General features: G+C 37.6%; 1 protein-coding gene across 1 annotated transcript in view; it reads left to right on the top strand.

The window, feature by feature from the left end:
• Window positions 1-23,863, top strand: part of si:ch211-113g11.6 (uncharacterized protein LOC559008 homolog) — a 42,899-nt gene extending 19,036 nt beyond the window's left edge. Inside the window, exons 6-14 of the mRNA XM_005929482.2 lie at window positions 3,285-3,392; window positions 3,650-3,789; window positions 4,539-4,717; window positions 8,150-8,258; window positions 8,440-8,650; window positions 15,494-15,609; window positions 17,279-17,451; window positions 17,883-17,938; window positions 19,304-23,863. Coding sequence (XP_005929544.1) covers window positions 3,285-3,392; window positions 3,650-3,789; window positions 4,539-4,717; window positions 8,150-8,258; window positions 8,440-8,650; window positions 15,494-15,609; window positions 17,279-17,451; window positions 17,883-17,938; window positions 19,304-19,650 — 1,439 coding nt within the window. The 3' untranslated portion in view covers window positions 19,651-23,863. The remainder of the gene's footprint in view (window positions 1-3,284; window positions 3,393-3,649; window positions 3,790-4,538; window positions 4,718-8,149; window positions 8,259-8,439; window positions 8,651-15,493; window positions 15,610-17,278; window positions 17,452-17,882; window positions 17,939-19,303) is intronic.

The raw sequence follows: 23,863 nt of genomic DNA on the forward strand, positions 1-23,863 counted from the left end.
GGCAGTCAATCAAATATACTGGCGTTTAGTTTAGTTATGTAAAAAAATCTATCCTGTTCAATTAATTTTACTGTCAGTATTGATGTTAGAACTGGACATCAAACTAGCATCTTATGAAAGCAATCAAAGCTTAAAATTAATTGTGCTACAGCGAAGCCTGTAATCAGAATGAGACTGAATGATGATTACAGGTGTGATGGTTACCAACAGTGAAATACAGAAAAACTCATCTGCAAGCAGCAATAAGAGGGCAGGGGGTTCAACAGGGTTCAGTCACCATGGCAACTGATGTGATCTTGTTAAACGTGTGTCTGCAAGCACGTGATAAGAAAGAAAATGCATTTTTGTGTTCATTGCAGCGCTTCCCAAGAAATCTCGAATGTCAGGGAACAGTGCTGCATCTGTGGACCAAGTTTGGTACCAACACATGAAACAGTTGCTGAAATTTGATCTCACTTTCTGTCTGGTAGTTTTGCTGCCAAATTTCATTGGCAGTAGGAAACAAATGGCTTTGAAAATCTTGAATCCATCTTATAATTTCACTGAGGGTTGGCCTAAAGATAATACAATCCAATTTTAATAAAGATCTGAAGAATAAATGTGACCTGTTAATAATTATTGACATCCGGCAGCTATTCATGAAAATTCGATATAGCTTACATCACAAGTTGACCTTGGGATTAATCATTTGGCCTTTGGGCATCTTGAGGCTTCTGGTTTTGAGAATAGAATAGAATAGAATAGAATAGAATAGAATAGAATAGCCCTTTATTGTCATTGTACATGTACAACGAGATTGTGGGTTGCTTTGGGTTTGGTTTTGTTTTTTAAAAGTAGAATAGCCTGGCTGTGGCTGTGGCTGACAACTGATTTTAGAAATGCCTTTAAAACAACCACGACCACTAAGTGCTGTACAGAAGAATAAATAAAAGATGTATTTAAAAAAAACAAAAAACAATGACATACCAGCTTGCATGAGGTATAAATTCAACTAACAAAATGAATAAAAGGCATAAAACATGAGCAGAACAGCAAAAACCATAATAAAAGGTTAAAACAACTATGGGTGCGCAACTTCACTGCTTATCCCCAGTGATCATTCTTTTGGGATAATAAAAGAAGAAACTGGTAGTAGTGATGAATTAATGTTATTGTTTTTTGTTTTTTTTCTCAAATCTCACTCGGTTCATTTTTGTAAGAGGGACTCTTACTTTCTATGGCAAAGTGACAGCTTTGCCAAAGATCTTATTTTAGAACAAAGCCACCTTCAAATCTTTATATTAACTTTGCTCATTTGCGACAGGAGCAGCAGTGTGACACTTGTGTGCCTCTGACTCCCAGGAGCCATCTGTCTCTTATTATCAACCTCTATTCATGTAATGCAAATGAGTGAATGCTTTTATCTGAAGTACCTCACAGTGTTTTAAAGAGTCAGTGCTTTACAAGACTGATGTGTTTGCAGATTTTAAAAGCCAATGTGTTACTTTTCTAGAGCACATGGTGTCTGTATTAAATCTGAGTCTTCTATTCAGTTTGCGCCATCAAAATGACGTAAATGCAAATAGGTTTGAAACTATTATTGTACTTTAAGAATGAATAATTACCATCTGGGTTAATTCCTTATTGTTCACATTTTAAATAGTTTCTTCAGCATAACACTTTTGAACAAAAATAAATCATGACTCATTTCTAATGACTCCAATCTAACAAGTACAGACCCACTTGTGCAACCACATAATGTATTATATAAAGCTTACTGTGCAATTTATCATTGTCACCATGTGCCAGTCATTAATAAAATGCTATATGTGGACAGGAGCCATAGGCCAGTATATTGGTTTTGAGGTTATAAAAGTAAAACTAATTAGCCAGCCTTAGAATATATGTCATCCATTAATTAAAGAATTAATGATAAATCAATAAAGGAAGTAATGAAAGTAATGATTTATTAATTTAATGCCTCCAGCACTTAAAGCTGTTAAATGTTTTTTTGTATGTTTTTATCCATCACAGTTGAGCAACATAAGTCATTTCAATCAATTTTATGTAGTTAAAAGTAACGCTTAGTGGAAGGCAGTTGAATGAACATGGCATTCACCACATCAATCACTTAATGAGTTTACTTACACAATAATACCTATAGCATTTAGGTGCACGTAAAAGAGGACACAAACACTAAAGCATTGATGTAAAGTGCTGCATCTGACACCCTGAAAAGCTCATGTCTTCTTGCTACCACCAACTATGCTCAAAAGGTTTCAAAATTGTTTGAAAATGGAGAGTTTAATGTGTATTCCTGTGCCTTAATAGATCATGCACATAATTAAACATCCACAGACCAGTGAGTGTCTATAATGTGAGTGAATTTATTTATTTATTGTTTTTCTCCAATTATCTCATCTCTGTTCAAAGTAGTGATGATGGATTTCTACATACCCTCTTGAGTGGCAATCCCAGTTCATATTTGGTGAAAATGCAGATCTGCTAATGAACTGTAATGCTCTTCATTTGTATTTGTCCTAAATCAAAGGCAAATTTCGGTGATATAATTCACCCGTTTCATGAGACTGATTTACAAGACCTAAATGCCCCGCTTCATTCCCCAACAAATAGAGCTCCTGGTTGTGCGGTTATTTGGGATCACATTAACATAATAGAGATGTTTCTAATTAAACTAACATTTCATTGGTCATACTGCCTGATGAGAGACGCTATTTGTTAAACCGCACTCTTCAGAGGGATTGTTTGAAGAAACACTCAAATCAGTGAGAGGCCGCACTGCAGGATGCTCTTTCAGATTGGGATCGATTGTGGAAGCAACGAGCCGGCCCTTTGCTTGAGCTGAGCAGCATTCAAATAAAGATCAATCCTAATTAAGATGTTAGTGCCATGATTTCAAATGCTCCCCTCTGCATTGCTATGGAGACGGAGCTCTAAGTGGGGTTTCTAGGAACATGGTGATTGGTAGCTGCTCATCAGTGCAGTGAGCTATTCTGGCTTGATGTCTTCTTTGCTCTGGCTTTTCTTTCTCTCCCCTGTTTTTTTTTTTTTAATTCTGTCTTTGTCCCCTGATCCTCTTTTTTTTCTCGACTCCCCTGCTTTCTGTTTAATGTTCTCTTCTCTGTATCTTTCTCAGTCACTCTTTTGCTTGTGTCACTCCAATCTCTCTTCCTCTCCCCTTGAGCCTTGTACAAATCCATCAAGCTCGCAGTATGCCTTCTATTTTTTTTTACCCACTGTTCACCCTCTATTTTCTTGTCCGTTTTTCTTCCTCGCCATCTCAGATGGGAGTCTGTATTCTGCTATGTCATCGGTAGAAGGTCATTCCGGCTCGATACGGCGTACATTTGGCTCCCAGAAACTCCTGAAGACAGAGAACGTTTGGCTGTTAAGTGAGTAGGAGGAGGGAAGTCACGCAGAAACCGTACAGGTTTAGACTAATGCATATGGAGATGGTGGGTGGTTCTGTCTGTAAATCATCTACTATTATTCCCTTGGGAAAAAACATGTAGGTGTATTCACTCTCAGAAATCTAACTACTGTGATTAACCGTTTACACAGCTACTGATTCTCCCAATTCTTTTTTTTCACTAATAAAATATGTTATTATGTAAAATAATCAAGTGTTGCTTATCTGGCTCATTATCAGATCCACAGTTTGCTGGAGCATCTATAATCCCCTCCTCAGAAAAATACAAGGAGGAAATCTACTTTTTCTTCAGTGAATTCAACAAGACAGCCAGAGTGGACGAGGAGCCATACAGGGCTCGCATAGGCCGAATATGCATGGTAAACATCCTGCTTGTTTTTGGAAATTTTCTGCTCTCCTATGTGATTCCTGACTGACTCACTCAATTGATTGTTAAATGAATTTCAAAGTAAATAATCCTTAATGAAATTATTGATTGTTAAAGAAAAACATTGAGCCATTCATTGATTACCGTTGCAATTAGGAGTTAGGAAAGTGTGTCAAACTAGAACATCATAATAAGTCCTGACCAGTCTCTCTTTACTGAGCAGAAACTTTTGAGCTCAAAGGCTTAAAGACTCCTGCCAAGTGCTCAATAATTCATAATTAAGTCATATCCTTCCACAGACAGCTTTAGAATATTGTGGAGGTGACTTTTAGGAGAGCTAGTCCACCCTTCTCCATCAGTTGGTGTGCATGTTCAGTTACAATAAACAGCATTAATGTGTTTGCTGACTGCTTGTTCAGTGGCTGTCTTGTGTCCCACTTTGCCGAATGCACATAATTCAGTTAAAAGAAATTTGTTAGAGGGCAAGTTTTAAAAAGCTAGATTTGATGTGCCCACCTGTGTACTGTGTACTATAGGTTACAGGACCATCCTGTATATTCAAGCAAAATTACTCTTTCCCAAACTGACAGAGAGAAAAGAAAAGGATTGCTGGTGGCCTGGATTAGAGGACAATATCTTTGCAGAGGACACTTTAATTTTGTTCTGGTTTCAGACCAAAATTAAAAAGGGAAAAAATCACCTTCAGGACATTGCTATGACCGTCTTTATTTATATTTCAAGGTTGATGAAGGGGGTGTCAAAAATCTGATGGCAGACTCTTGGACCACCTTCTTGAAGGCACGGGTGATGTGTGGTGCAGGAAACACTCAGCAACAGTACAACAACTTGAAGCAGGCAGTGGTGCTGACTGCTCAGGATAAAAGGGCTGGGGTTCTGTATGGCCTCTTTTCCAATGCATGGTAAGTATGAATTACCCGATCCTGCTTTTTTCTGATTCCAGATCTGGCATATCCCTCACTGTGAGGAAGAGATGGGAATTTATCTTTCACGTGCAAAGAAATATTAAGCTCAATTTTCCCATCTTATAAAATAAAATGTAACAATTGAATCCACTGTAGAATAACATCAAAGGAGATAGCAGAAGTGAAATAGTTACATAACGTGGTGTTGATAAGAACCCTATGTTAGCATATGTAACTTAAAATCTTAACTAACAAGTGTTATATCAAACCAACATCCTTCTAGCTTCTTATATAAGCTCGCTGATTGAACATAGAGTGAAAATGAAAGCGCTCTTGAGAGACAGCACTGGATCTTTTTTATTCTTGCCAGCTCACTTTGACCACAGTTTACAGTTAAGTTAAAAATAAATAAATAAATAAATAAACATACAAATAGAAGCTGCTGGTGTAGCAGCATGAAGTAATCCAAACTGCTGTCGCTCTGATGTTAGCTTATGGATCAGCTTATTGTCACCGATATTTGATCCAGCTTTTTTGGTCAGTATCGGACCAGTCATAATCATCATCAGCATCATCATCTCCTTCATCTTTGTGATTGTCTTCATCATCTTCTCCTCCTCCTCTGCCTCCTTCTCCTCACTGCTTTCTTTAGGGTTTGCCACAGCAGATCACCTGCCTCCATCTCACCCATCCCTAGCATCCTCTGTCACACCACTCCTTTGCATGTCCTCCTTTATTACATCCATACATCCATGAAAAGAGGAAAATCGTGTGATCACGTACTGATCAAGCTTTTAGGAAAATAAAAATGAAAATAAAATAAAAATGAAGGGAAAATAAAATGAAGCAGATGTATAACATAACAAAGTAACCTACATTTGTCCACCCACACAGTACACACCACATACCACACATTTGCAAGAAATGTTCTTGCCAGAGAACATTTTCTTTCCTTTTAACTTCAACAGAAAATTTGTGTTGGATTCCAAGTCCGTTAAATAGTTTTCGGTAAATGCATATTCCATTCCAGAGATATCAGTTGCCATACACAAAACAATATCATAAACCGCTGGAGGCATACATTAATTGTTGCTCATATTAAATTTAGTGAAAAGGAAATTCCAAAATAATGCACACAAGTTTGCAAACTGTAACGTATATGGATCCATATATCAGCTAAACATGAACAATATATAGTGACTGCCCTTATTTACAGTATTATAGACATTTTACAACCTTAATTATAAAAAGTGTAGTTGTATAGGCTTGCTCAGTGTAAATGTGATAAGCATTTCATCAAATCGTTAATTGACAAATGCCCTGTATTAGATTAAACACTCTAATGAAATACAAAGCTCTTTGTGAGGATTGGGCTATAATACTGAACAACCGATCTATACAGGGAGTGCAGAATTATTAGGCAAATGAGTATTTTGTCCACATCATCCTCTTCATGCATGTTGTCTTACTCCAAGCTGTATAGGCTCGAAAGCCTACTACCAATTAAGCATATTAGGTGATGTGCATCTCTGTAATGAGAAGGGGTGTGGTCTAATGACATCAACACCCTATATCAGGTGTGCATAATTATTAGGCAACGTCCTTTCCTTTGGCAAAATGGGTCAAAAGAAGGACTTGACAGGCTCAGAAAAGTCAAAAATAGTGAGATATCTTGCAGAGGGATGCAGCAGTCTCAAAATTGCAAAGCTTCTGAAGCGTGATCATCGAACAATCAAGCGTTTCATTCAAAATAGTCAACAGGGTCGCAAGAAGCGTGTGGAAAAACCAAGGCGCAAAATAACTGCCCATGAACTGAGAAAAGTCAAGCGTGCAGCTGCCAAGATGCCACTTGCCACCAGTTTGGCCATATTTCAGAGCTGCAACATCACTGGAGTGCCCAAAAGCACAAGGTGTGCAATACTCAGAGACATGGCCAAGGTAAGAAAGGCTGAAAGACGACCACCACTGAACAAGACACACAAGCTGAAACTCAAGACTGGGCCAAGAAATATCTCAAGACTGGTTTTTCTAAGGTTTTATGGACTGATGAAATGAGAGTGAGTCTTGATGGGCCAGATGGATGGGCCCGTGGCTGGATTGGTAAAGGGCAGAGAGCTCCAGTCCGACTCAGACGCCAGCAAGGTGGAGGTGGAGTACTGGTTTGGGCTGGTATCATCAAAGATGAGCTTGTGGGGCCTTTTCGGGTTGAGGATGGAGTCAAGCTCAACTCCCAGTCCTACTGCCAGTTTCTGGAAGACACCTTCTTCAAGCAGTGGTACAGGAAGAAGTCTGCATCCTTCAAGAAAAACATGATTTTCATGCAGGACAATGCTCCATCACACGCGTCCAAGTACTCCACAGCGTGGCTGGCAAGAAAGGGTATAAAAGAAGAAAAACTAATGACATGGCCTCCTTGTTCACCTGATCTGAACCCCATTGAGAACCTGTGGTCCATCATCAAATGTGAGATTTACAAGGAGGGAAAACAGTACACCTCTCTGAACAGTGTCTGGGAGGCTGTGGTTGCTGCTGCACGCAATGTTGATGGTGAACAGATCAAAACACTGACAGAATCCATGGATGGCAGGCTTTTGAGTGTCCTTGCAAAGAAAGGTGGCTATATTGGTCGCTGATTTGTTTTTGTTTTGTTTTTGAATGTCAGAAATGTATATTTGTGAATGTGGAGATGTTATATTGGTTTCACTGGTAAAAATAAATAATTGAAATGGGTATATATTTGTTTTTTGTTAAGTTGCCTAATAATTATGCACAGTAATAGTCACCTGCACACACAGATATCCCCCTAAAATAGCTAAAACTAAAAACAAACTAAAAACTACTTCCAAAAACATTCAGCTTTGATATTAATGAGTTTTTTGGGTTCATTGAGAACATGGTTGTTGTTCAATAATAAAATTATTCCTCAAAAATACAACTTGCCTAATAATTCTGCACTCCCTGTACAGCCATGAGCTAGGTGCAAACACAAATACCCTCTTTTGTTCCAGGTTTAATTACAACATCAACACAATAATTTGATAACAAACACAAACTTAAGTTTAAGCTCAACCCAAGTCTGCGCTGAATGTGTGTATATTTGTATAGCTGTGATTAAAGCTCACTTACAGCAATATTTAAAACAAAAGAGTTAGAGTTGGAAGGTATTATAGGGGAGCAGTTACTGACTATGTGGTAGTGACAAATATTATCAAATTCAGTGAATGTGGATAGACATAGACAAAGGAGAAAAGTCGGAAAACATAAACTGTAGCAATTTTAAGTCTTTGTACAATTAATATAATTACTTGAAATGTTGTATCTATAATACATTGACCTCAGACACAGACTCAAACTTCTTGTCTTCTACTTAAAAGCCATTTTCCATGCCTTTATTGTGGTTGTAATTACTCCTTCCTTGCTTTTGTTCAGGGGCAGAACAGTGATCTGTGCCTACTCCATTGAAGATACTGACCAGGCCTTCTCCACATCTAAGCTGAAGGGCTACAGCGGTCAACTCACTGGCACACGCCCTGGGACTGTAAGTAAAACCTAACAACCATCAATCCTGCTATTTTTTTAATTAAAGCCCAGTGCAAAAAATGTAATGAGTTAATTCATATTTTTAAATATAATTCAGGTGTTATTTATAAAGGAATGACTCAATACAAAATAAATTATTTGGAGTCCATCGGAATAGAGTTCGTCACTTTTTCCCTTAGTGTCTCCGCAAAACCCCCGGAGCAGCGGAGAATCAAAACAATGTGAAAACTCTTGGGGTGATGAGATACCACCCAGAAATTGAGGATGTGATCCGGCCTGTTGGTGTGGCTCCACTTGACCTGCCCTCAGATGACCAAATCACACATACAGTGGCGGACATCGTACGGGCAGTTAACGATGAACACTACAGCGTTCTTTACCTTGGAACAGGTGTGTGTCTGAGTGTGTTTTTATGTACAAGCATATGTGCTTGTGTGTTGTTATGTGTGTTGTTAGCTTACAATGTCTCTTGTCATGCTAAAGGGTTTTGTTAGCCATCTGAAAGCAACTAATGAGTAGCTATTTTCTGTTCTTTAGCTGCACTGTCCCCACATCAGTAGTATTTACATTTACCTCTGCAGTCCTTTCCTTAAGAATTGTTTTTCTTTACAATATAATATTCTGCGCTTCACTTCAAATACTGCTTCTGATGAGCAGCATTTGCATATTAGCCACTCTCTACTGTCCCGGTTCAACATGCAACACTAGATTATAAACGAAAAACAAACACAGACTAAAATATGATTTAAAAAAAATTACCGCTAAGATATTCTTAAATTCTCAATACAAGCTGTGAATATTAAATGTGAAAAACTGACAAACTGTCAAAATATTTTCTTCTCAAAGTCCAGTCAAACAATCCATAGCCTTCACAAGACTATTTCTATTTGATCAAAGCAGCAATTCTGAGCTGCTGCTGCCCATAGCAGTTACTGGGAAAAATTGTGTTGTGCCTAAGGGAGATCACTATGGCAACCATCACAAGTCATATGCTCGTGTGTGCATGAGTGTCTCACCACTCAAGTTCACCAAAGATGAGCGAGTGTCATCTTTCAAAGTGCAAATTGTGACTGCTGCAGTGTATATGTGCTTGTCATTCATAAAGCTTTTCTGGTGGTATTAAAAAAGGCAGATTGATGTCCTCTCACTATGAGCTCTACAAACTGTGCCAGTAATAGGAGGGAAAGGATGGTGAGCTATGAGCAGCAATGGGTCTCTATGGTGGCCTAAAAAGAAAGTAGAGCAGTTTGAGTCACACTGGTATCTGAGGCTGTGGGAACACATTGTACTGCTGTTTCCTACTGACAAAATATTTCCTGTTTCTTGTTTTTACTTTCAGGGACAGTAATTGGCATGCAGAACAGAGCTTGTGTTATCCATTACAACACAGGTTATATGTTACAGTTCAGCTTTTACAATTTTCAGATTCCCTTTGTGATCACTTCTGAATTGTCGTTTAAGAGCGTTCATTTTCCCTTCTGTTTAATATTGCATCACCTCCACCTCAGAGTGCTGGATAAATATTCATTCTGTGTATCCCGTCAAGCTCATCAGTCTGCATAAATTATTTCATACATGCTCTTGTATCTGTGTAAATGATGGTGAGAAGCTGCCTTCTTAAAATAATTCAGTCTTTAGTGAGTGAAGAAGACAGGCAGCTCATGCATAGTTGGGTAGTTGCATTGTTACAGTCTTAATTTAATAAAAGGGGTACAAGTGATGAGCGCATGTCCACCTCGAAACCACAGACAATGGAATCATAGAGAGGCATTTTCTTCAGACATTAGTCTTTCTTGGTAAAAACCCTGGTAAGTCTTATTTAACTTATTCTGCCTCATTTACCTTGCTTTAATTTATTTATGTGCAAAGTTCTTCTTAAATGAAAAAATCATTTAAATTAAAAATATCTTACAAAGCTGAGCTTAAAAAACAAAAAGAAAAGCAAAGCAATAATTAGTAGGCAGGACAAAAAACACCACGAGTGCTGCAATGTTCAATATAATTACTCCCAGTAAGGAGTGAGCGGAAGACCAGCTGAAGCTGGCATTTACACTTTGTTGTACACTTTGTTAGTTTGCCTTAAATCTGTTATGTTGTATTTGCTATTGTTTGGACAAATTCATTTAGTTTGATAAGAATGCTGCAATTCAAAGTCCAAAGCAGACCAAACAACCATTTTGATTCAATCTAAAATGACATGACTGAGAACCTTCACAGACATATGCTAAAGTATTTAGAAAAAGGATCGTCTGATGAAAAGTTGTTGTTTTTTGTTTTTTTAAATTATACAAAGAGAAATTGTACAGAAGCAATCAAAAGAAAACATTGCAACAACAGCAACAAAATAACAACCAGTTAGGTTGTTGGCAATAGGTCAGAAACAAAAATTAGGGTTTAAAAGACCATGGGAATTAAAGTGAAGAGAGGGAGGGATTTAGCCCACTCACACTTAAAGACTCAAGTAGAACGACAAGACTCTTGTTGCTGTTATGCAAAACACCAATTTGATGGCAGTTTCTATGGAAGTGGAAAACATCACTTACTCAACTTCCTCTCATCTAATTTCTGCACCAACCTCTTGTTTATTCTAGTCACAGCTCTTTGCCAAAGTGATGTATTTGAAGGCTAATTGAACTCCCTTTAACATGTTGACCTAGAACAAGCTGACAGGGTGGTGCCCAACTCCTAATTAGCTAAATAGTGCACTGTATATTTTGCTTTTTAAACCCATCTAACTAGTCTCAGTGGGACTACACTATAAGATATAAACTGACAAAACACAACAGTTTTTGACAGAGTGAGTTTCTTAGTCTTTTGATCTCTAGCCAACAAATATTTCAACAAAATTTATGCATATAATAACTGGCTACTTCAATAACTGTAACAGGATATTTTCTGCAAGCTGCTGCAAAACTCCTTTCATACAGCAGAGTTATTGTAGTGCTAGAGTGGTATAGATAATGTACCCAAATCTCAGCCAGGGATTGAGTTTGATAATGTACAGTAGGTGCTGGGTTTTCACAAGGAAGAAAATTACTTGGAATAGACAAAATGTTGTCTCTAGCTCCTGTGTGTGGATTTGGATGCCGTTTTAGTAGTAACCTAATTGATGGAATAATCTTTTTAAAAAATGTATCCCACAGTCTTAGCTACATGTAGAGAAGAAACCAAGAGCCAGGGCTGCATTTAAGATAAAAGTCAAAGTCTTGGCCAAGGGCAGCTGCAGCCTGATCCCAATCTGATTGAAACAAAGCTAAGGTGGCGGGAAACTGACTCTTTGAAAGTTGCTGAGGCATCAGGCGTAAAAGGAGAGATCAAATAACCCCTTCAGCAGAAAAACTGTCTCAACATAGCTGTGTGGAGAGTAAAACAGTAGACCCAGAATGCAGAATGCGGAGGAGTCAAGCAAAAGCTGTTTACTAAACTAAAAATTGTAACTTAATCTAAGACACAGAAGAACAAAATACTCAATCAATATGAAAATAGACACGAAGTCAGACAGAGAAATGTAGGAAGCGGAACTAAAACAAAACATGATAGAAAACTAACACTCTGAACCGAAAACAAGGCAAAAGAAACTAATAAAGGCATGAACACTAACACCTTAGAAGGAAACACATTAAGGCCAGAGTTTAAATGTGAAAACTGACACAAAGAAATTCTGTCGAATCCACTGTAAGATTCAATAGCACTGTTTTAAGACACACTGGGACAGTTATCACTGTCACCTCACAGCAGGAAAGTTCACAGTTCAAACTAAGCTGCCAGCTGGGATCTTTCTGTGCAGAGTTCAATGTTCTCCCTGTGCCTTTCTGGGTTCTCTCTAGGTACTCCAGCTTCCTCCCATAATCCACAGACATGCATGTAAGGTTAATTGGTGATTCTAAATTAGCTGAAGGTGTGAATGTGAGAATGAATGGTTGTCTCTCTCTCTCTCTGTGATGGACACTTCCACTTATCCAATTCAGGGTGGAAAAGAGGGCTGAAAACTATTCCAGCTCCAATAGGGCGAGAGGTAGGATACATCCTCAACAGGTTGCCAGTCTGTCACAGGGCTAACACAGAGAGATAGATCATTCCTGACCATTCACACTCATATTCACACCTATTGGGAATTTAGAATCACCAATTAATCCAAAAACACGTGGAGAGTTGGTGGTTTTGAACCCAGGACGTTCTTGCTGTGAGGCAACAACTACTGTTCCACCATGCTGCCCGAATTGCATAATTGATTCAGAAAAATGATGAATGAACACGGGTTTCACTCTCCAATCCCAGTGTTCTCTCTGTACCTTTTCTGCTCATGTAAGCAGACAATAAAAGTTAGCAGTTTTGGATGAGTTTTAAATGAGGGAATTCAAAGATGTTAATGTTTAAGAAAGACTGTAGTTATGGCAAGGGAAGCTTATGATGGATGTGATAGATTCCTATTTACCACCCCAAGAATCATTTGTTCACAAAGAACTCTCTTTGTTTTATCCTGCCTAAAAACCGTAGAGGTTTCTTCAATATGAAAAACATTCCTGAGATATTCTGATATCTATAAAGACATATAGACTCAGTGTTATTCATGTATACAAAGGGGAGAGAAGGAAAAGTGAGCTGCAATTGGCCCCTGAAGTTCAATAGCCCAAAAAAGCAACAAAGGAAAAATAGATCGCAACCTTTGAGAGGCAGTGGAAAAAGTGGAGCATTTAGCCTTTGTTACAGGGGACTACTTGAAATGGAGCAAAGATAAAGGACAGTAGTGAAAGATTTGTTTTCCTGCTTTACCTCAGTGACATAGTGAACACTACAAGATGCAGAACTGCCTGGACCATTTCAGTCATCGAGGTGATATAGCAGAAATCTCCCTTGAGGGATGGAAGAAATGTCATCTGTTTCAAGATGACTTTATGTTATTTTCTGTGAAGACAGTGGCACACGATGTGTCAGTAACTTAAAGGTAAGACACAGACCAATGAGCTATCTGACTAGAAAAACAATCTGGGGAAGTGAATGTACTGAATGTATTGTAACTTAGAGAGAAGAGAGTTCAATCTTGTTACCAAAAACAGGCCCATTTTAATTATCGTTATCATACCTGGAAAGCTTTTATATAATAGGTGCACATAACTGCAAAGTTTTAAAAGGGTACTGGGATAAGAATTTACAGTAAATGAGTATGATGTGTCAGCAAACCTCATCTGAAAAAGCTAAATATAACAAGAAAAAAACTGATTTACTCAGCAGATGCCACTGAGTTCAGCACTGTCACCCTTTCCCCCCTCAGAATATCTTGCGGCTGTCTTTGTGCTGATATACACTGTTTAGATAAAGGAGCTGAAAATAGCATTTGACAGGATTAAAGAACCACATGAGAATAAATTAGATAAAATATGGAATGTTATCTTTGACAACAGGGGATAAAAGATTTGAAGTTTATGAAAAAGAGACGAGGCAGTTTGAGGACAAAGGAAGTCCAAGCGGCAGCAAGAACCTGCCTGTCTAATTATAAATGAGAAAGAGCCTCACAGAAGGAGCATTCAGGAAATGAGGATGTGAGAAAAAAAACAAGGTATCACAGTAATCACATTTTCACAGTAGGGAGAAAAACATTGAGAGAGGAAAAAAAGATGCAACAAAAGAATAAAACAAGTTTGAACTGTTTTGTTTTCTGGCATCAACAAAGGCCCATCGAAGTGCATGTACTGCACTGAGGGTAGAACATTTACATTTCAATTTTTATGAAACAGTTTGCAGCAAAAAAAGAACTAAAAACAAGGAAAATATGCAGAAGAGATTATGAAAAACTTGGCTGTTTAGTAGTGTAACCTGATTGTACAAATCAAAGTGGCTCAAAGCTAGAATAGTGACTTGTCAGTTTTCAAACTCAAGCTGAATGCAAAGCAACATTATTAACCAACATAAATTAGCAAAGCTAAAGAACGGTGTACTAAATCCTCCAAATAGGGCTTACTTCCTTCGCTCTAAGTGACAGTTGGATCAAGTATTTACATGGACGATGTGCTGTGAACATGACTTTGCTCATTTGTGCAGCAATAAAAATCCCCTTTCCATGTTGGAAACACAAATGCAGACAATCCAAAAGAAGAGAGAGCAGCTAACAGTTAGTAGCAAGGATACAGTTAATGAAATACAAAAAACACATTCAGTGCATTTTCACTCGAGCTCTGTGTTATTGTACGCAGCAGTAATGAGAAAAACAGATGTTTAGTAGAAGTAAGTTGTTTTGCAGCAAATTCGGTGGCTCATAGTAATAGAACAATAATAAATCGAGGCTTGCAGAAGCATTTTCACACTAAAAGCTCAAATTTGAAAGTTGCTTAAAAGTATGACTTCTTGTCTCATTCTTGAACTCATTAAACTTGCAGTAATTATTATTATATATTGGAGGATTAATCTTCCGACAGCCACTGGCTGTTTTTAATCCATGTTCTTTTTGATGTTGGAATACTATCTGGCATGAGGATTGCTGAGTGGTAGTTTCATAGAGGATGAGATATGCATGATGAGATATGTAAGAGTAAAGTTGAAATAATGCAAGTCTTCAAACAAAATGTTGACATGTGGCCCTTTTAAGACCTTATTAATGCCAAATGGCATTGTGTTCTACTGATGCATGTTGATGTAATGTGTTTAATTAATAAGGACAGACCATTTGGAACCTGATTTGTGCAAACCCGGGGCAATAAATTGAGATTTACCATAAGTCTGTGTTATGGCCAAAATGTTTCAGCTCAGTTTGCAAGAAATGTACTTTTAATGCGAAACTGCATCCTTTGCTTTTGAACATTTAGTATCCAGAGGGGATACTAAATGTTCTCGGTTACTAAAAGCTGTGACATTTTTATCAAGAACAAAACAAAGTGCCTAAGTTATGAAACCGATCCAAAATTTATTCAGAATCCAAACCTCTGGGTTGATTTCCCCTGCTGCCCATAGAACTCAGACATTTAAGGTTACATCACCATTGGTAACATGACTTCCTGTATTACGTTATTTTTCCAGGTAATCATTTTGCACAGTTCAACTAAAGAAAAGCTATTTTTGAGCTGAAATTCTTATCTGCCATTTTGTATTTGGACCACCTATCTGTCATAAAACCTCAACAGAAGCATAACAGGGGCTGGAACTCAGTTTTAACAAAGAAATTGAAAAAGAAAATACCACAAAGAATGCGTGGCTTTTTCATATGTAATCGTTTCCTCTTTTCTCCTTTGTCTTATACAGAACAAGGCAAAATTCTCAAAGTTCTTCATACCAGTGAGGATGTCTTCATCATATCTCAATACTCTCTGTTTCACAATGAAGGCCCTGTTCTAAACATGGCTATTGATCCCCAAAAGGTATGAGTAATTATGTTGATTTGTGTGGTAGAATGTGATTTTTAGCTACATTTGTCATTATAAATATGCATTAGGGCTTGGGCTATGCTAGGAACGGCCACAGCCTGTGAAACATTCAAAGAAAATTAATTGTACTAGAGCTGGTTATCCTTGCCACAGCATACAAGCTACTTCATTAGGTACACCTCTCTAGTAGTAATTTAGAAATTACATGATTTACAGTCCCCAGTATGTTAAGATGGATCTAGTTTCTCTTTGAAATTGCATTTAAGGGTTTTTGTTTGTTTGTTTGTTTGTTTTTTTCAGAGAATCATGGTAAATGTGAATACTTTACACATTATGAGTAGTGGGCGGGGCATCCTGTTTGCCTTCAGAACTAACTTGATCAACAAGTAACTGAAAATATTCTTCAAAGATTTTGGTCCATATTGACATGATCACACAGCTGCTGCAGATTTGTCAGCTGCAAATGTCCTGTACTGAATTGAGATCTGGTGACTTTGGAGTCCATTTGAATACAGTGAACTCATGGTCATGTTCAATAAACCACTTTTTTAACTTTTTAAAATTGTGCATTATCCTTCTGGATATGGCCATCGGACGATGGGTACGCTATGATCATACAGGGATGAACATAGTCAGCAACAATAAACATGTAGCCTGTGGCATTCAAACAATGCAGTTAGTACTAAGGTACTCAACGTGTGCAAAGGAAATATCCAACACACCATTAAACCCCAACCAGCAGGGACCATTTTTACAAGCCAGGGTGGAAACATGCTTTCATAAAGTTTATGCCAAATTATGAGCCTGCTTTTTAAATGTTGCAGAAGAAATTGAGACTCATCAGACTAGGTAATTTTTTTCCAATCTTCTATTGACCAATTCTGGCGAGTCCATGTGAAATGTACCCTCAGTTTTCTATTCTAAGCTGGCAGGAGTGGCACCATTGTGATTGGCTAATTAGATATTTGAATTAAGAATCTGTTGAATAGATGTATCTACTGAAGTGGTCAATGAGTGTATTACACTGAGAGATTTGGGATATTATATTATCATATAAGCTTTGTGCAGCTCACAATCCTTTTTTTTATTATGTATGTAATGTATGTAATGTAGCTTGAACAATATATACAATACAATACATGTTGAACAAATTAATCATCCTTTTCTCCAAGATGATTAAAGACGCACTGGAATACATTTATATATATGTGCCACCTCATCGGCTATGCAGTGCAGAAAACTTCTAGAGATAGCAAGGACATCTTCCCACCATCAGCATTTTTATTTCCATGGGGGATATTTTTGGGTGGATATTATGCAACAAGAGCTATAATAATAACAATGAGGAATAGTTCATTTAAAATTGTTCCCTGAATAAGTTTCCCACATGTCAATTGCCTTTTTTTTTCATTTTCTAAGCATAATTAATCTACAAATACATTCTCTATTTGCTTTCTTATTGTAATTTGATATAATTGAGGCTTAAATTGTTAATATTAAATAGTCATTTGTCCTTAGTTTGTCCCATGAAATTATGTTAATTTGGGTATTAGTTTCATTGTCAATCAAGATGACTACTTGCAGTGGTTTAAGTATAAAGATAGCTCTGTCTGCTATTTATGGCTTTAATATTGATGCTACTATATTGCATCATCCTCCAAAGGGACACCTGTATGTTGCTACAGCGATGGAGGTCCAGCGACTGCCTCTGGCTGACTGCAGTCGCTATGGTGACACCTGCAGAGAGTGCATCCTTTCCCGGGATCCATACTGTGGCTGGGACAAGTCCAGGAGGAAGTGCGTCGCCATCCCACCCGCGTACAATTCCTCAACTGGGTATGATTAGATGTGATGTTACTGCTATTGTTGGTTTTTATTTGAGCAGACAACAGGCTTTCATTAGCAATCTTAACAACACAGCATCAATTCCAGCAGAAAAATCACATTTCATATATTTTGATTGACAGTAAAAATGGCTGCAAATACAAAGTAGCTTCAGTTTCGGGGGGGCATGACATGCTACTGCTACTTCCACTGTTTGACATGATTAATAAGTTTTCACTTGGTTTAATACATGTTGTTTATTTTCAGTTAGAAAAAAAATTACAAGTTAATTGTATAGAGTTTTAAACCTTTAACTCCTTTGTCCTTCCTCTGCCACATTTTGGAGTCATTTGTCTGCATGTTTTAATTTTTAACAATGCAGTGGCTCATAAACCATTTGTGGCACTAATAAGAAATTTGTCCTCTGTCTTATTTTCCAACAGGGGAATCATTCAGAATTTGGACCATTCAAACTCCTCAGTTTGCGAGGAAGCTGCTGGTGAGCCTTTATCAACTTTCTCCCACTTTCTCTCCATCTTAATTAAACCAAAATAGGAACCTTTCTGAGCAGCTACAGTAAAAAAGATGATTATCATATAATTGAGCAGATTCCAAAAACCCAAAGGGAGAGATTTTTTTTAGCATATTATAGCTTGCCCTGTTTCAGAGTTCAAATCCAGTTATGACCTCATAAAATGATTGCAGTTTGTAGTCTCTCAAGAGAAAGCGATCTACTCAAGTGATCTGACCTTAGCATTGCATTTATTCCAAGTTGTGCCACTGGTGTCAAATGACCTTCCTATAAACACAGTAAGAGGTTGATCTATTTTCTTGAAAAACAGTATACAAAGATTATGAGAAGCAAATGCCTTTAAACTCATATCAGGATTAATCCAAGAAACAGCAGTAACGCAAACCAGTGCGAAATCTCATAGCACGCTACTGCCTGCCAGGCTTTCTCGCCTCAAAGGGCATGCTGTTTACAGTGATAATATTCAAAATGCAGATCTAGTTTCTGGTCTTAAGACAAAGCAGCCTTGCTTCCTTCATCTTTATGAGTAGGTTGAAAAATTCAGATGAGGGGGTTTGTTATCATTTTCAGTGACTTCTTGGACAGTTGGTTACATTATAATTGTTTTAACTGTGAATTGTGTAGTGGAAAACAGTAAGAAATATTGAATATGGAATTATACAAGTCAACAAGAAAAAATTAGAAAATAGTGAATATTGAAATCTGATAACCACCAGAGGCTGGATGATGTTATGTGAGTAATGTGAGTTCTATATTTGGTATTTTCCAGTACTTATTGGTCTTGAATATGATGTGTATTTCAAGATCTTTTGATTTTTACTTCTGTTGAACCAGTCGCATTTTATTCTGCTTACTGTAACTGAACTCTTGCAAAGTTATTATTAGATGAACTCACCAGAGGCCTCAGCCCAAAAATGATCTGTGGGTCCATTTTGAATACTTGAAGAGACAGGAAATAATATAGAATTAGCCTTGGGCTCCTAAATTATAATAATATTGTGCTGTGTAAATGTTCCCAATCAAATTTGCACTTGATTTTAAATAATTATAAACAAACAGGAGGCATAATGAATATGCAGACTTCAGATTTTTGGGTGCCTGAACATTTGACAATTGTCAGATCTTTTTTACTGTTGTTGCTTTTTTATTCTGCCTCAGCAACAATTTATAAAACAATGCTAAAGGTTCAGAGCTGGAAATATGAAAGATGAAAAAGCGTTACGTGGGTTCGGTTACCAGGTGTCCACGGAGAGATCTTCACTCAGCATTTACAGCTGTAATGTTAAATTGTGAATTTCAGGTATAAAATTCCTTATCTCTCTTCCTTGACAGCTCTGAAGCTGCGTCGAACTTCCCCTAGAGAAGTATTCGTGCAGTCTAACACATCAGTCTTTCTCCCTTGCCCTGTGCACTCCTTCCATGCCACTTATCGCTGGGAAAAGGACAACTGCATTAAGAACTACCCCTGCATTTTTTCTGGAGACTTCTGTGTCCTGGGGCCAGTTGTTGACACACCCCTAAAGGAAGGTGTCTTTCGCTGCATGGCTACCGAAGACGGATTCAAGGTGGAGGTCATTTCCTTCAGGCTGGTAAACGATGGGAGGCTTCTGGCTGCCTCCCTTGCCTTCACCTTGGGGCCATCACTCCTGCTCGCCATGGCTACCCTGTGGCTTCATTAACTGCAGCTAAAACTAATGCTAACTCCTCATCCTTACTAGCTCCCAATGACAGGAAAGACAAGGAGCCATTGCTCAGAGATGAGGTTCGCAGAGCATTAAAGTGCACAGTTGCGTTGTACAGCGGCAATTTGCCTTTTTCTATTTCAGTTTTTAGAGAGGGTCCAGAAAATATCAGTGAATACGGGGTTTATTCTATATTTTTTAGAATAAAACAAAATAGCCGCAGCTTTAGCTGTCTTAATCAGATCAAAAATAGAAGACGGATACAATGCCATTTAAAATAAAGTGATTAGGAGTTAGTGTCCATGAACTCACATGTTTTGCAAGTTTAAACGTAATTCAACCATAAAGTGCTTTGCGAACCTTTCCTCTCTGACAAATAAAGATAAACATATCTTATAAGTTTGGCAAAAACCACCAATACCAGGCCACTTCTTTCTACCATTTATCTACTCATTTTGAAATTGATTGATTGTGCTTATTTGTGAATGTGTAAACCTTTAATACTGCTCTTGCATCTAATCATTCATCTTGTTATACTTGTAATGAGCTATACATTGGTATAGCTCATTAGTACTTAGAAAAATGTCTGGTATTGAGATTTCAAAAGCCTTAACACTTCTGGGACATAAACTCCTAAGCACAATTTTGCAGTTGAGGCAGAATACTGCAGACTCAGTTGGACTTGGCGCTATAATTAGTGCAGCTGAGTCTAACAGCATTGCTGGGAGGAAGTGTCAGCTTTTTGACAGGAAGTAGGCGGGTGAGCACGAGCTCACCCTCGAACATCACTGTGTCTCTGCACCTCCTCTTCTGACAAAGCAGTTCTTGCATCTTTTAAGAAGATTTTATCAGACATTATTACGCCTTGTTCACAGCTTTGTCCATTTTTTGGTTTGTTTTCTTTTGATGCCCTAAACATCAGAATGTGAGAAGTATCACAACATTGTTTCTAGCATACAAGGGTTACTTTGTGAGAACTGCGAAGCAAACTGCAATTTACAAGCTTTTAACCGAAAAATCTTAAATCTTAAATATAAGTATTCGGTAAAGACATTAATCTCTGCAAAGCTGCATAAATAACTAAAAGCTGTGTGAAAGTTATGTTAACAATCATCATTGAGCTGGTTTTGGGTATGCTGTCTGGAGGTCATTAGTCTCCTGTGTCCATTAGGTTTTTGGAAACAGAGCTATTTCTTCTAAAATCAAGCTAATGTGCTGCACATTAAATACAACATCTTCCAGCCTGGCAATGTGTAAAGATGTGAACAAGGTGTTACAGTATTGCAACTTTAAGAATGACATACTTACATTATCATAGGGGCAGATGAAGCTAAAAGGAAAGCATAACAGAGTTGCATTCAGTTGTTTTTCAGCAGAAATAAAGGCTTGTACTTAGATGTGAGATATATGTTCTATATTTTATTGTTCTGCAAATGCTGATTTCTACCATTGCTGCCTACATATGTGATGATTTGTCTTGATGGTTTGGGTTTTTATACCATAGTTAGAATGTGAAATGTGACCATTGATTGCTTTACCTCTTTCCAAGGGACATCAGAGCAAACAGACAAGACAACTGTTATTTTTCCACACTTGTATGCTGTGAAACAAAAGGCTTATTGGACATATTCCAAAAATATTCTTTACTAATGTACAGCAGCAACCACTACCAGGGGTGAGAACAATGGGCTTAGAACAAAACGTCTCACTTGAAATGCACCTAGTGCATCGTCTTTTAATTTTTTCTGATAACATTGGGGTGAAATTATAAGGAAAACAAATTAAAGCCAAATGCAAAATGAATGATTTGTCAATGTAGCTGCAGTTGAGCGGTACTGAAGTGCCCAAAACTATGCCCAACCTTATGAATACTGATCAGCTGACTAAAGAAGTAGACTTGTGTGGTAATGAATTATGCAGTGGATTAGCATGTCCTCCAGAGCTTTGAGAATTATCATTCACTAATGGTACATAAATCTAGCCATGCCGAGCTTTCCACAGTGGCAGAAATGTCATTAATAGCTAATTAGACAATAGAGCTGGCTTGTCATGTCCTGTATTAAAGAACTCATTTTATATCATGAAGGATAGGGCCAGCAGACATGTTCCCAAATGTGAAAATTGTGAGACAGACTTACATTTCTCACTTTTCTTGGTTGTGTGTTGCTGCTCAGGGATCTGCTTATTTTATGCCTTGCACTGATGCAGCCTATTGACTGTGCTAAAAAGGAAAAAAAACAATTGAAAAAAAACAAAGCTGTGTTGAGCCTCATCCGCCTGGCACTTACCGCTTCCTCTTATGCTTATTTGTGAAGTCCCGTGCTCCATACCATGCATAATGTTTCCTGTCAGACAAACCCTGAGCACATGTACAACATCGGTCTTCCTCTCAGCCAAACAACATACACAGATATACTGCAGGTCTAACATGCATATTAGTTGCGTCTCTGTGTTAACACCAGGTTTGGAATATAACACCAGCCACCAGCCTGGTAAACTGTTAGTAGAGGCTGTTAACAACTTTTATCTTGCCAGAGAATTTTGGCATCAAACTAACTCGGCATACAAAGATGTGTTAAAATAATTTCCTCCATAACCTTATCTATATTTCAACTAATAAGTACTGTATGGGTCGATGTAATTTCATCCAGATAGTTGTTTTGCAGGATACTTTAAAAGAAGAATTGCCTATTCTGTCCAGTTCTAACAAGCCAAATGATCCTGATATCTTAAGCTTCATCACTGCGCCCCTTGTCCATACAATCTACTTACTGAAAGCAACAGATAAAGAAAAGCTTTAGTCATTTGTTCTGATGCTTAAGAATCAGTTTATATTCTCAAATTTACCTTACCTTATGGATTATTGCTTTCCTTTACAAGTAGCATAGATGGACGTAGCATGACATTGCTACTAGAGCATGGCATGTGGTTCATGTCACTGTGAGAGTGAAGAAGTGGTTAATTTTAAGATGAATGTGAAGATCTAAGGTGGCAGATATCATTTTCCGAGGAAGTTGTGGATGAAAAGTGTCAAATTAAACTTCTGAAAAATCGTTATGAGAATGAAAATTGTTTAATCTTCTTAGTGAAGACTGGTTTATGTGTAACTGCTAGCTCTTTTACTGTTAAAAACTACTTTGTTAAATGTATTCTTCTTTTATTCGTATTGTTGTAGTCAGGTGCAAACCTTGTATACAAGCTTTTGATCCTGCAGTGATATTTTTCCTCTTAGTTTGCTAGGTAAATTGTAACAACAGTTTCTAAATGAGCATAATAACTCAAAAATAAATACAGTACTGCAGTAGATGCATTCACAATAGTTACTTACCTAACCAATGACTTCTTCTGATAGACTGGTGACTACAATTGTGACTACATAGGAATTCAGTATATTTAATCATTGCATCTGAGAATAGGATAAAAAGAAAAAAGTCAAGAGATTGTTGACCACACTTTTATGTTCAAGTCTGAGAGGTTGTTAAGTCTCTCATTCTCAGCCTTTAGTTTTTCTAGAGTATACTAGACTGCTCACAACTTTGCTTTTGTATGGATTTGGGACACAGGGGTCACTTACCTAGCAGGAGTGATTACCTTGTTACGCTGTGTTAAATATGGTTAGTGATTTGTTGTTCAATGGAGCTGATTCCCCCTCTTCAGGCTTCCTTTATTCAAATATCCACAATGAAGGTAGTACAGCATTTAAACCCAAATAGCATCTTGAAACGACATCTGCAGTTTATTTTAGGTCTTGCTTTAATATGGATGCTCATACAAATGCTGAAATTAGGTTATTTCACACTCATAACTGTCATTGGAGCCAGTTTGATCAAGGCTAATATCCTTCAAATCAAGCACTTGATTTGCGTCAGGAAACCATTTTTGGTTAGATCATGCTGTTTGCTGTAAATGAGCGAGGCGGGTCGCTGTTTTGTCTGCTCTGGGGTTTTGAGTACACTGTACTGTACATGATGTGTGCCCATGATTCTGTGTCTTAATATATCTAATTTTAAAAGTAACATGCCAAACTCTATTATATAAAAAAGAGATTTATATTGGTGCCATGCCAGTCTACATAACGTCATCTCATAACATGTATTTTTAAATAAATGACATCTATAGTACAATAGATATTCATGTAACAAATCCATATTTGACATGTGTTTCCCTGAACATGTGTGGTGAACATTAATAAAATATAAGTATAAATAAA

The sequence above is a fragment of the Haplochromis burtoni genome, unplaced genomic scaffold (genome assembly GCF_018398535.1).
Source record: "Haplochromis burtoni strain Fernald_Lab_line unplaced genomic scaffold, NCSU_Asbu1 Contig_124, whole genome shotgun sequence".
NCBI lineage: Eukaryota > Metazoa > Chordata > Actinopteri > Cichliformes > Cichlidae > Haplochromis > Haplochromis burtoni.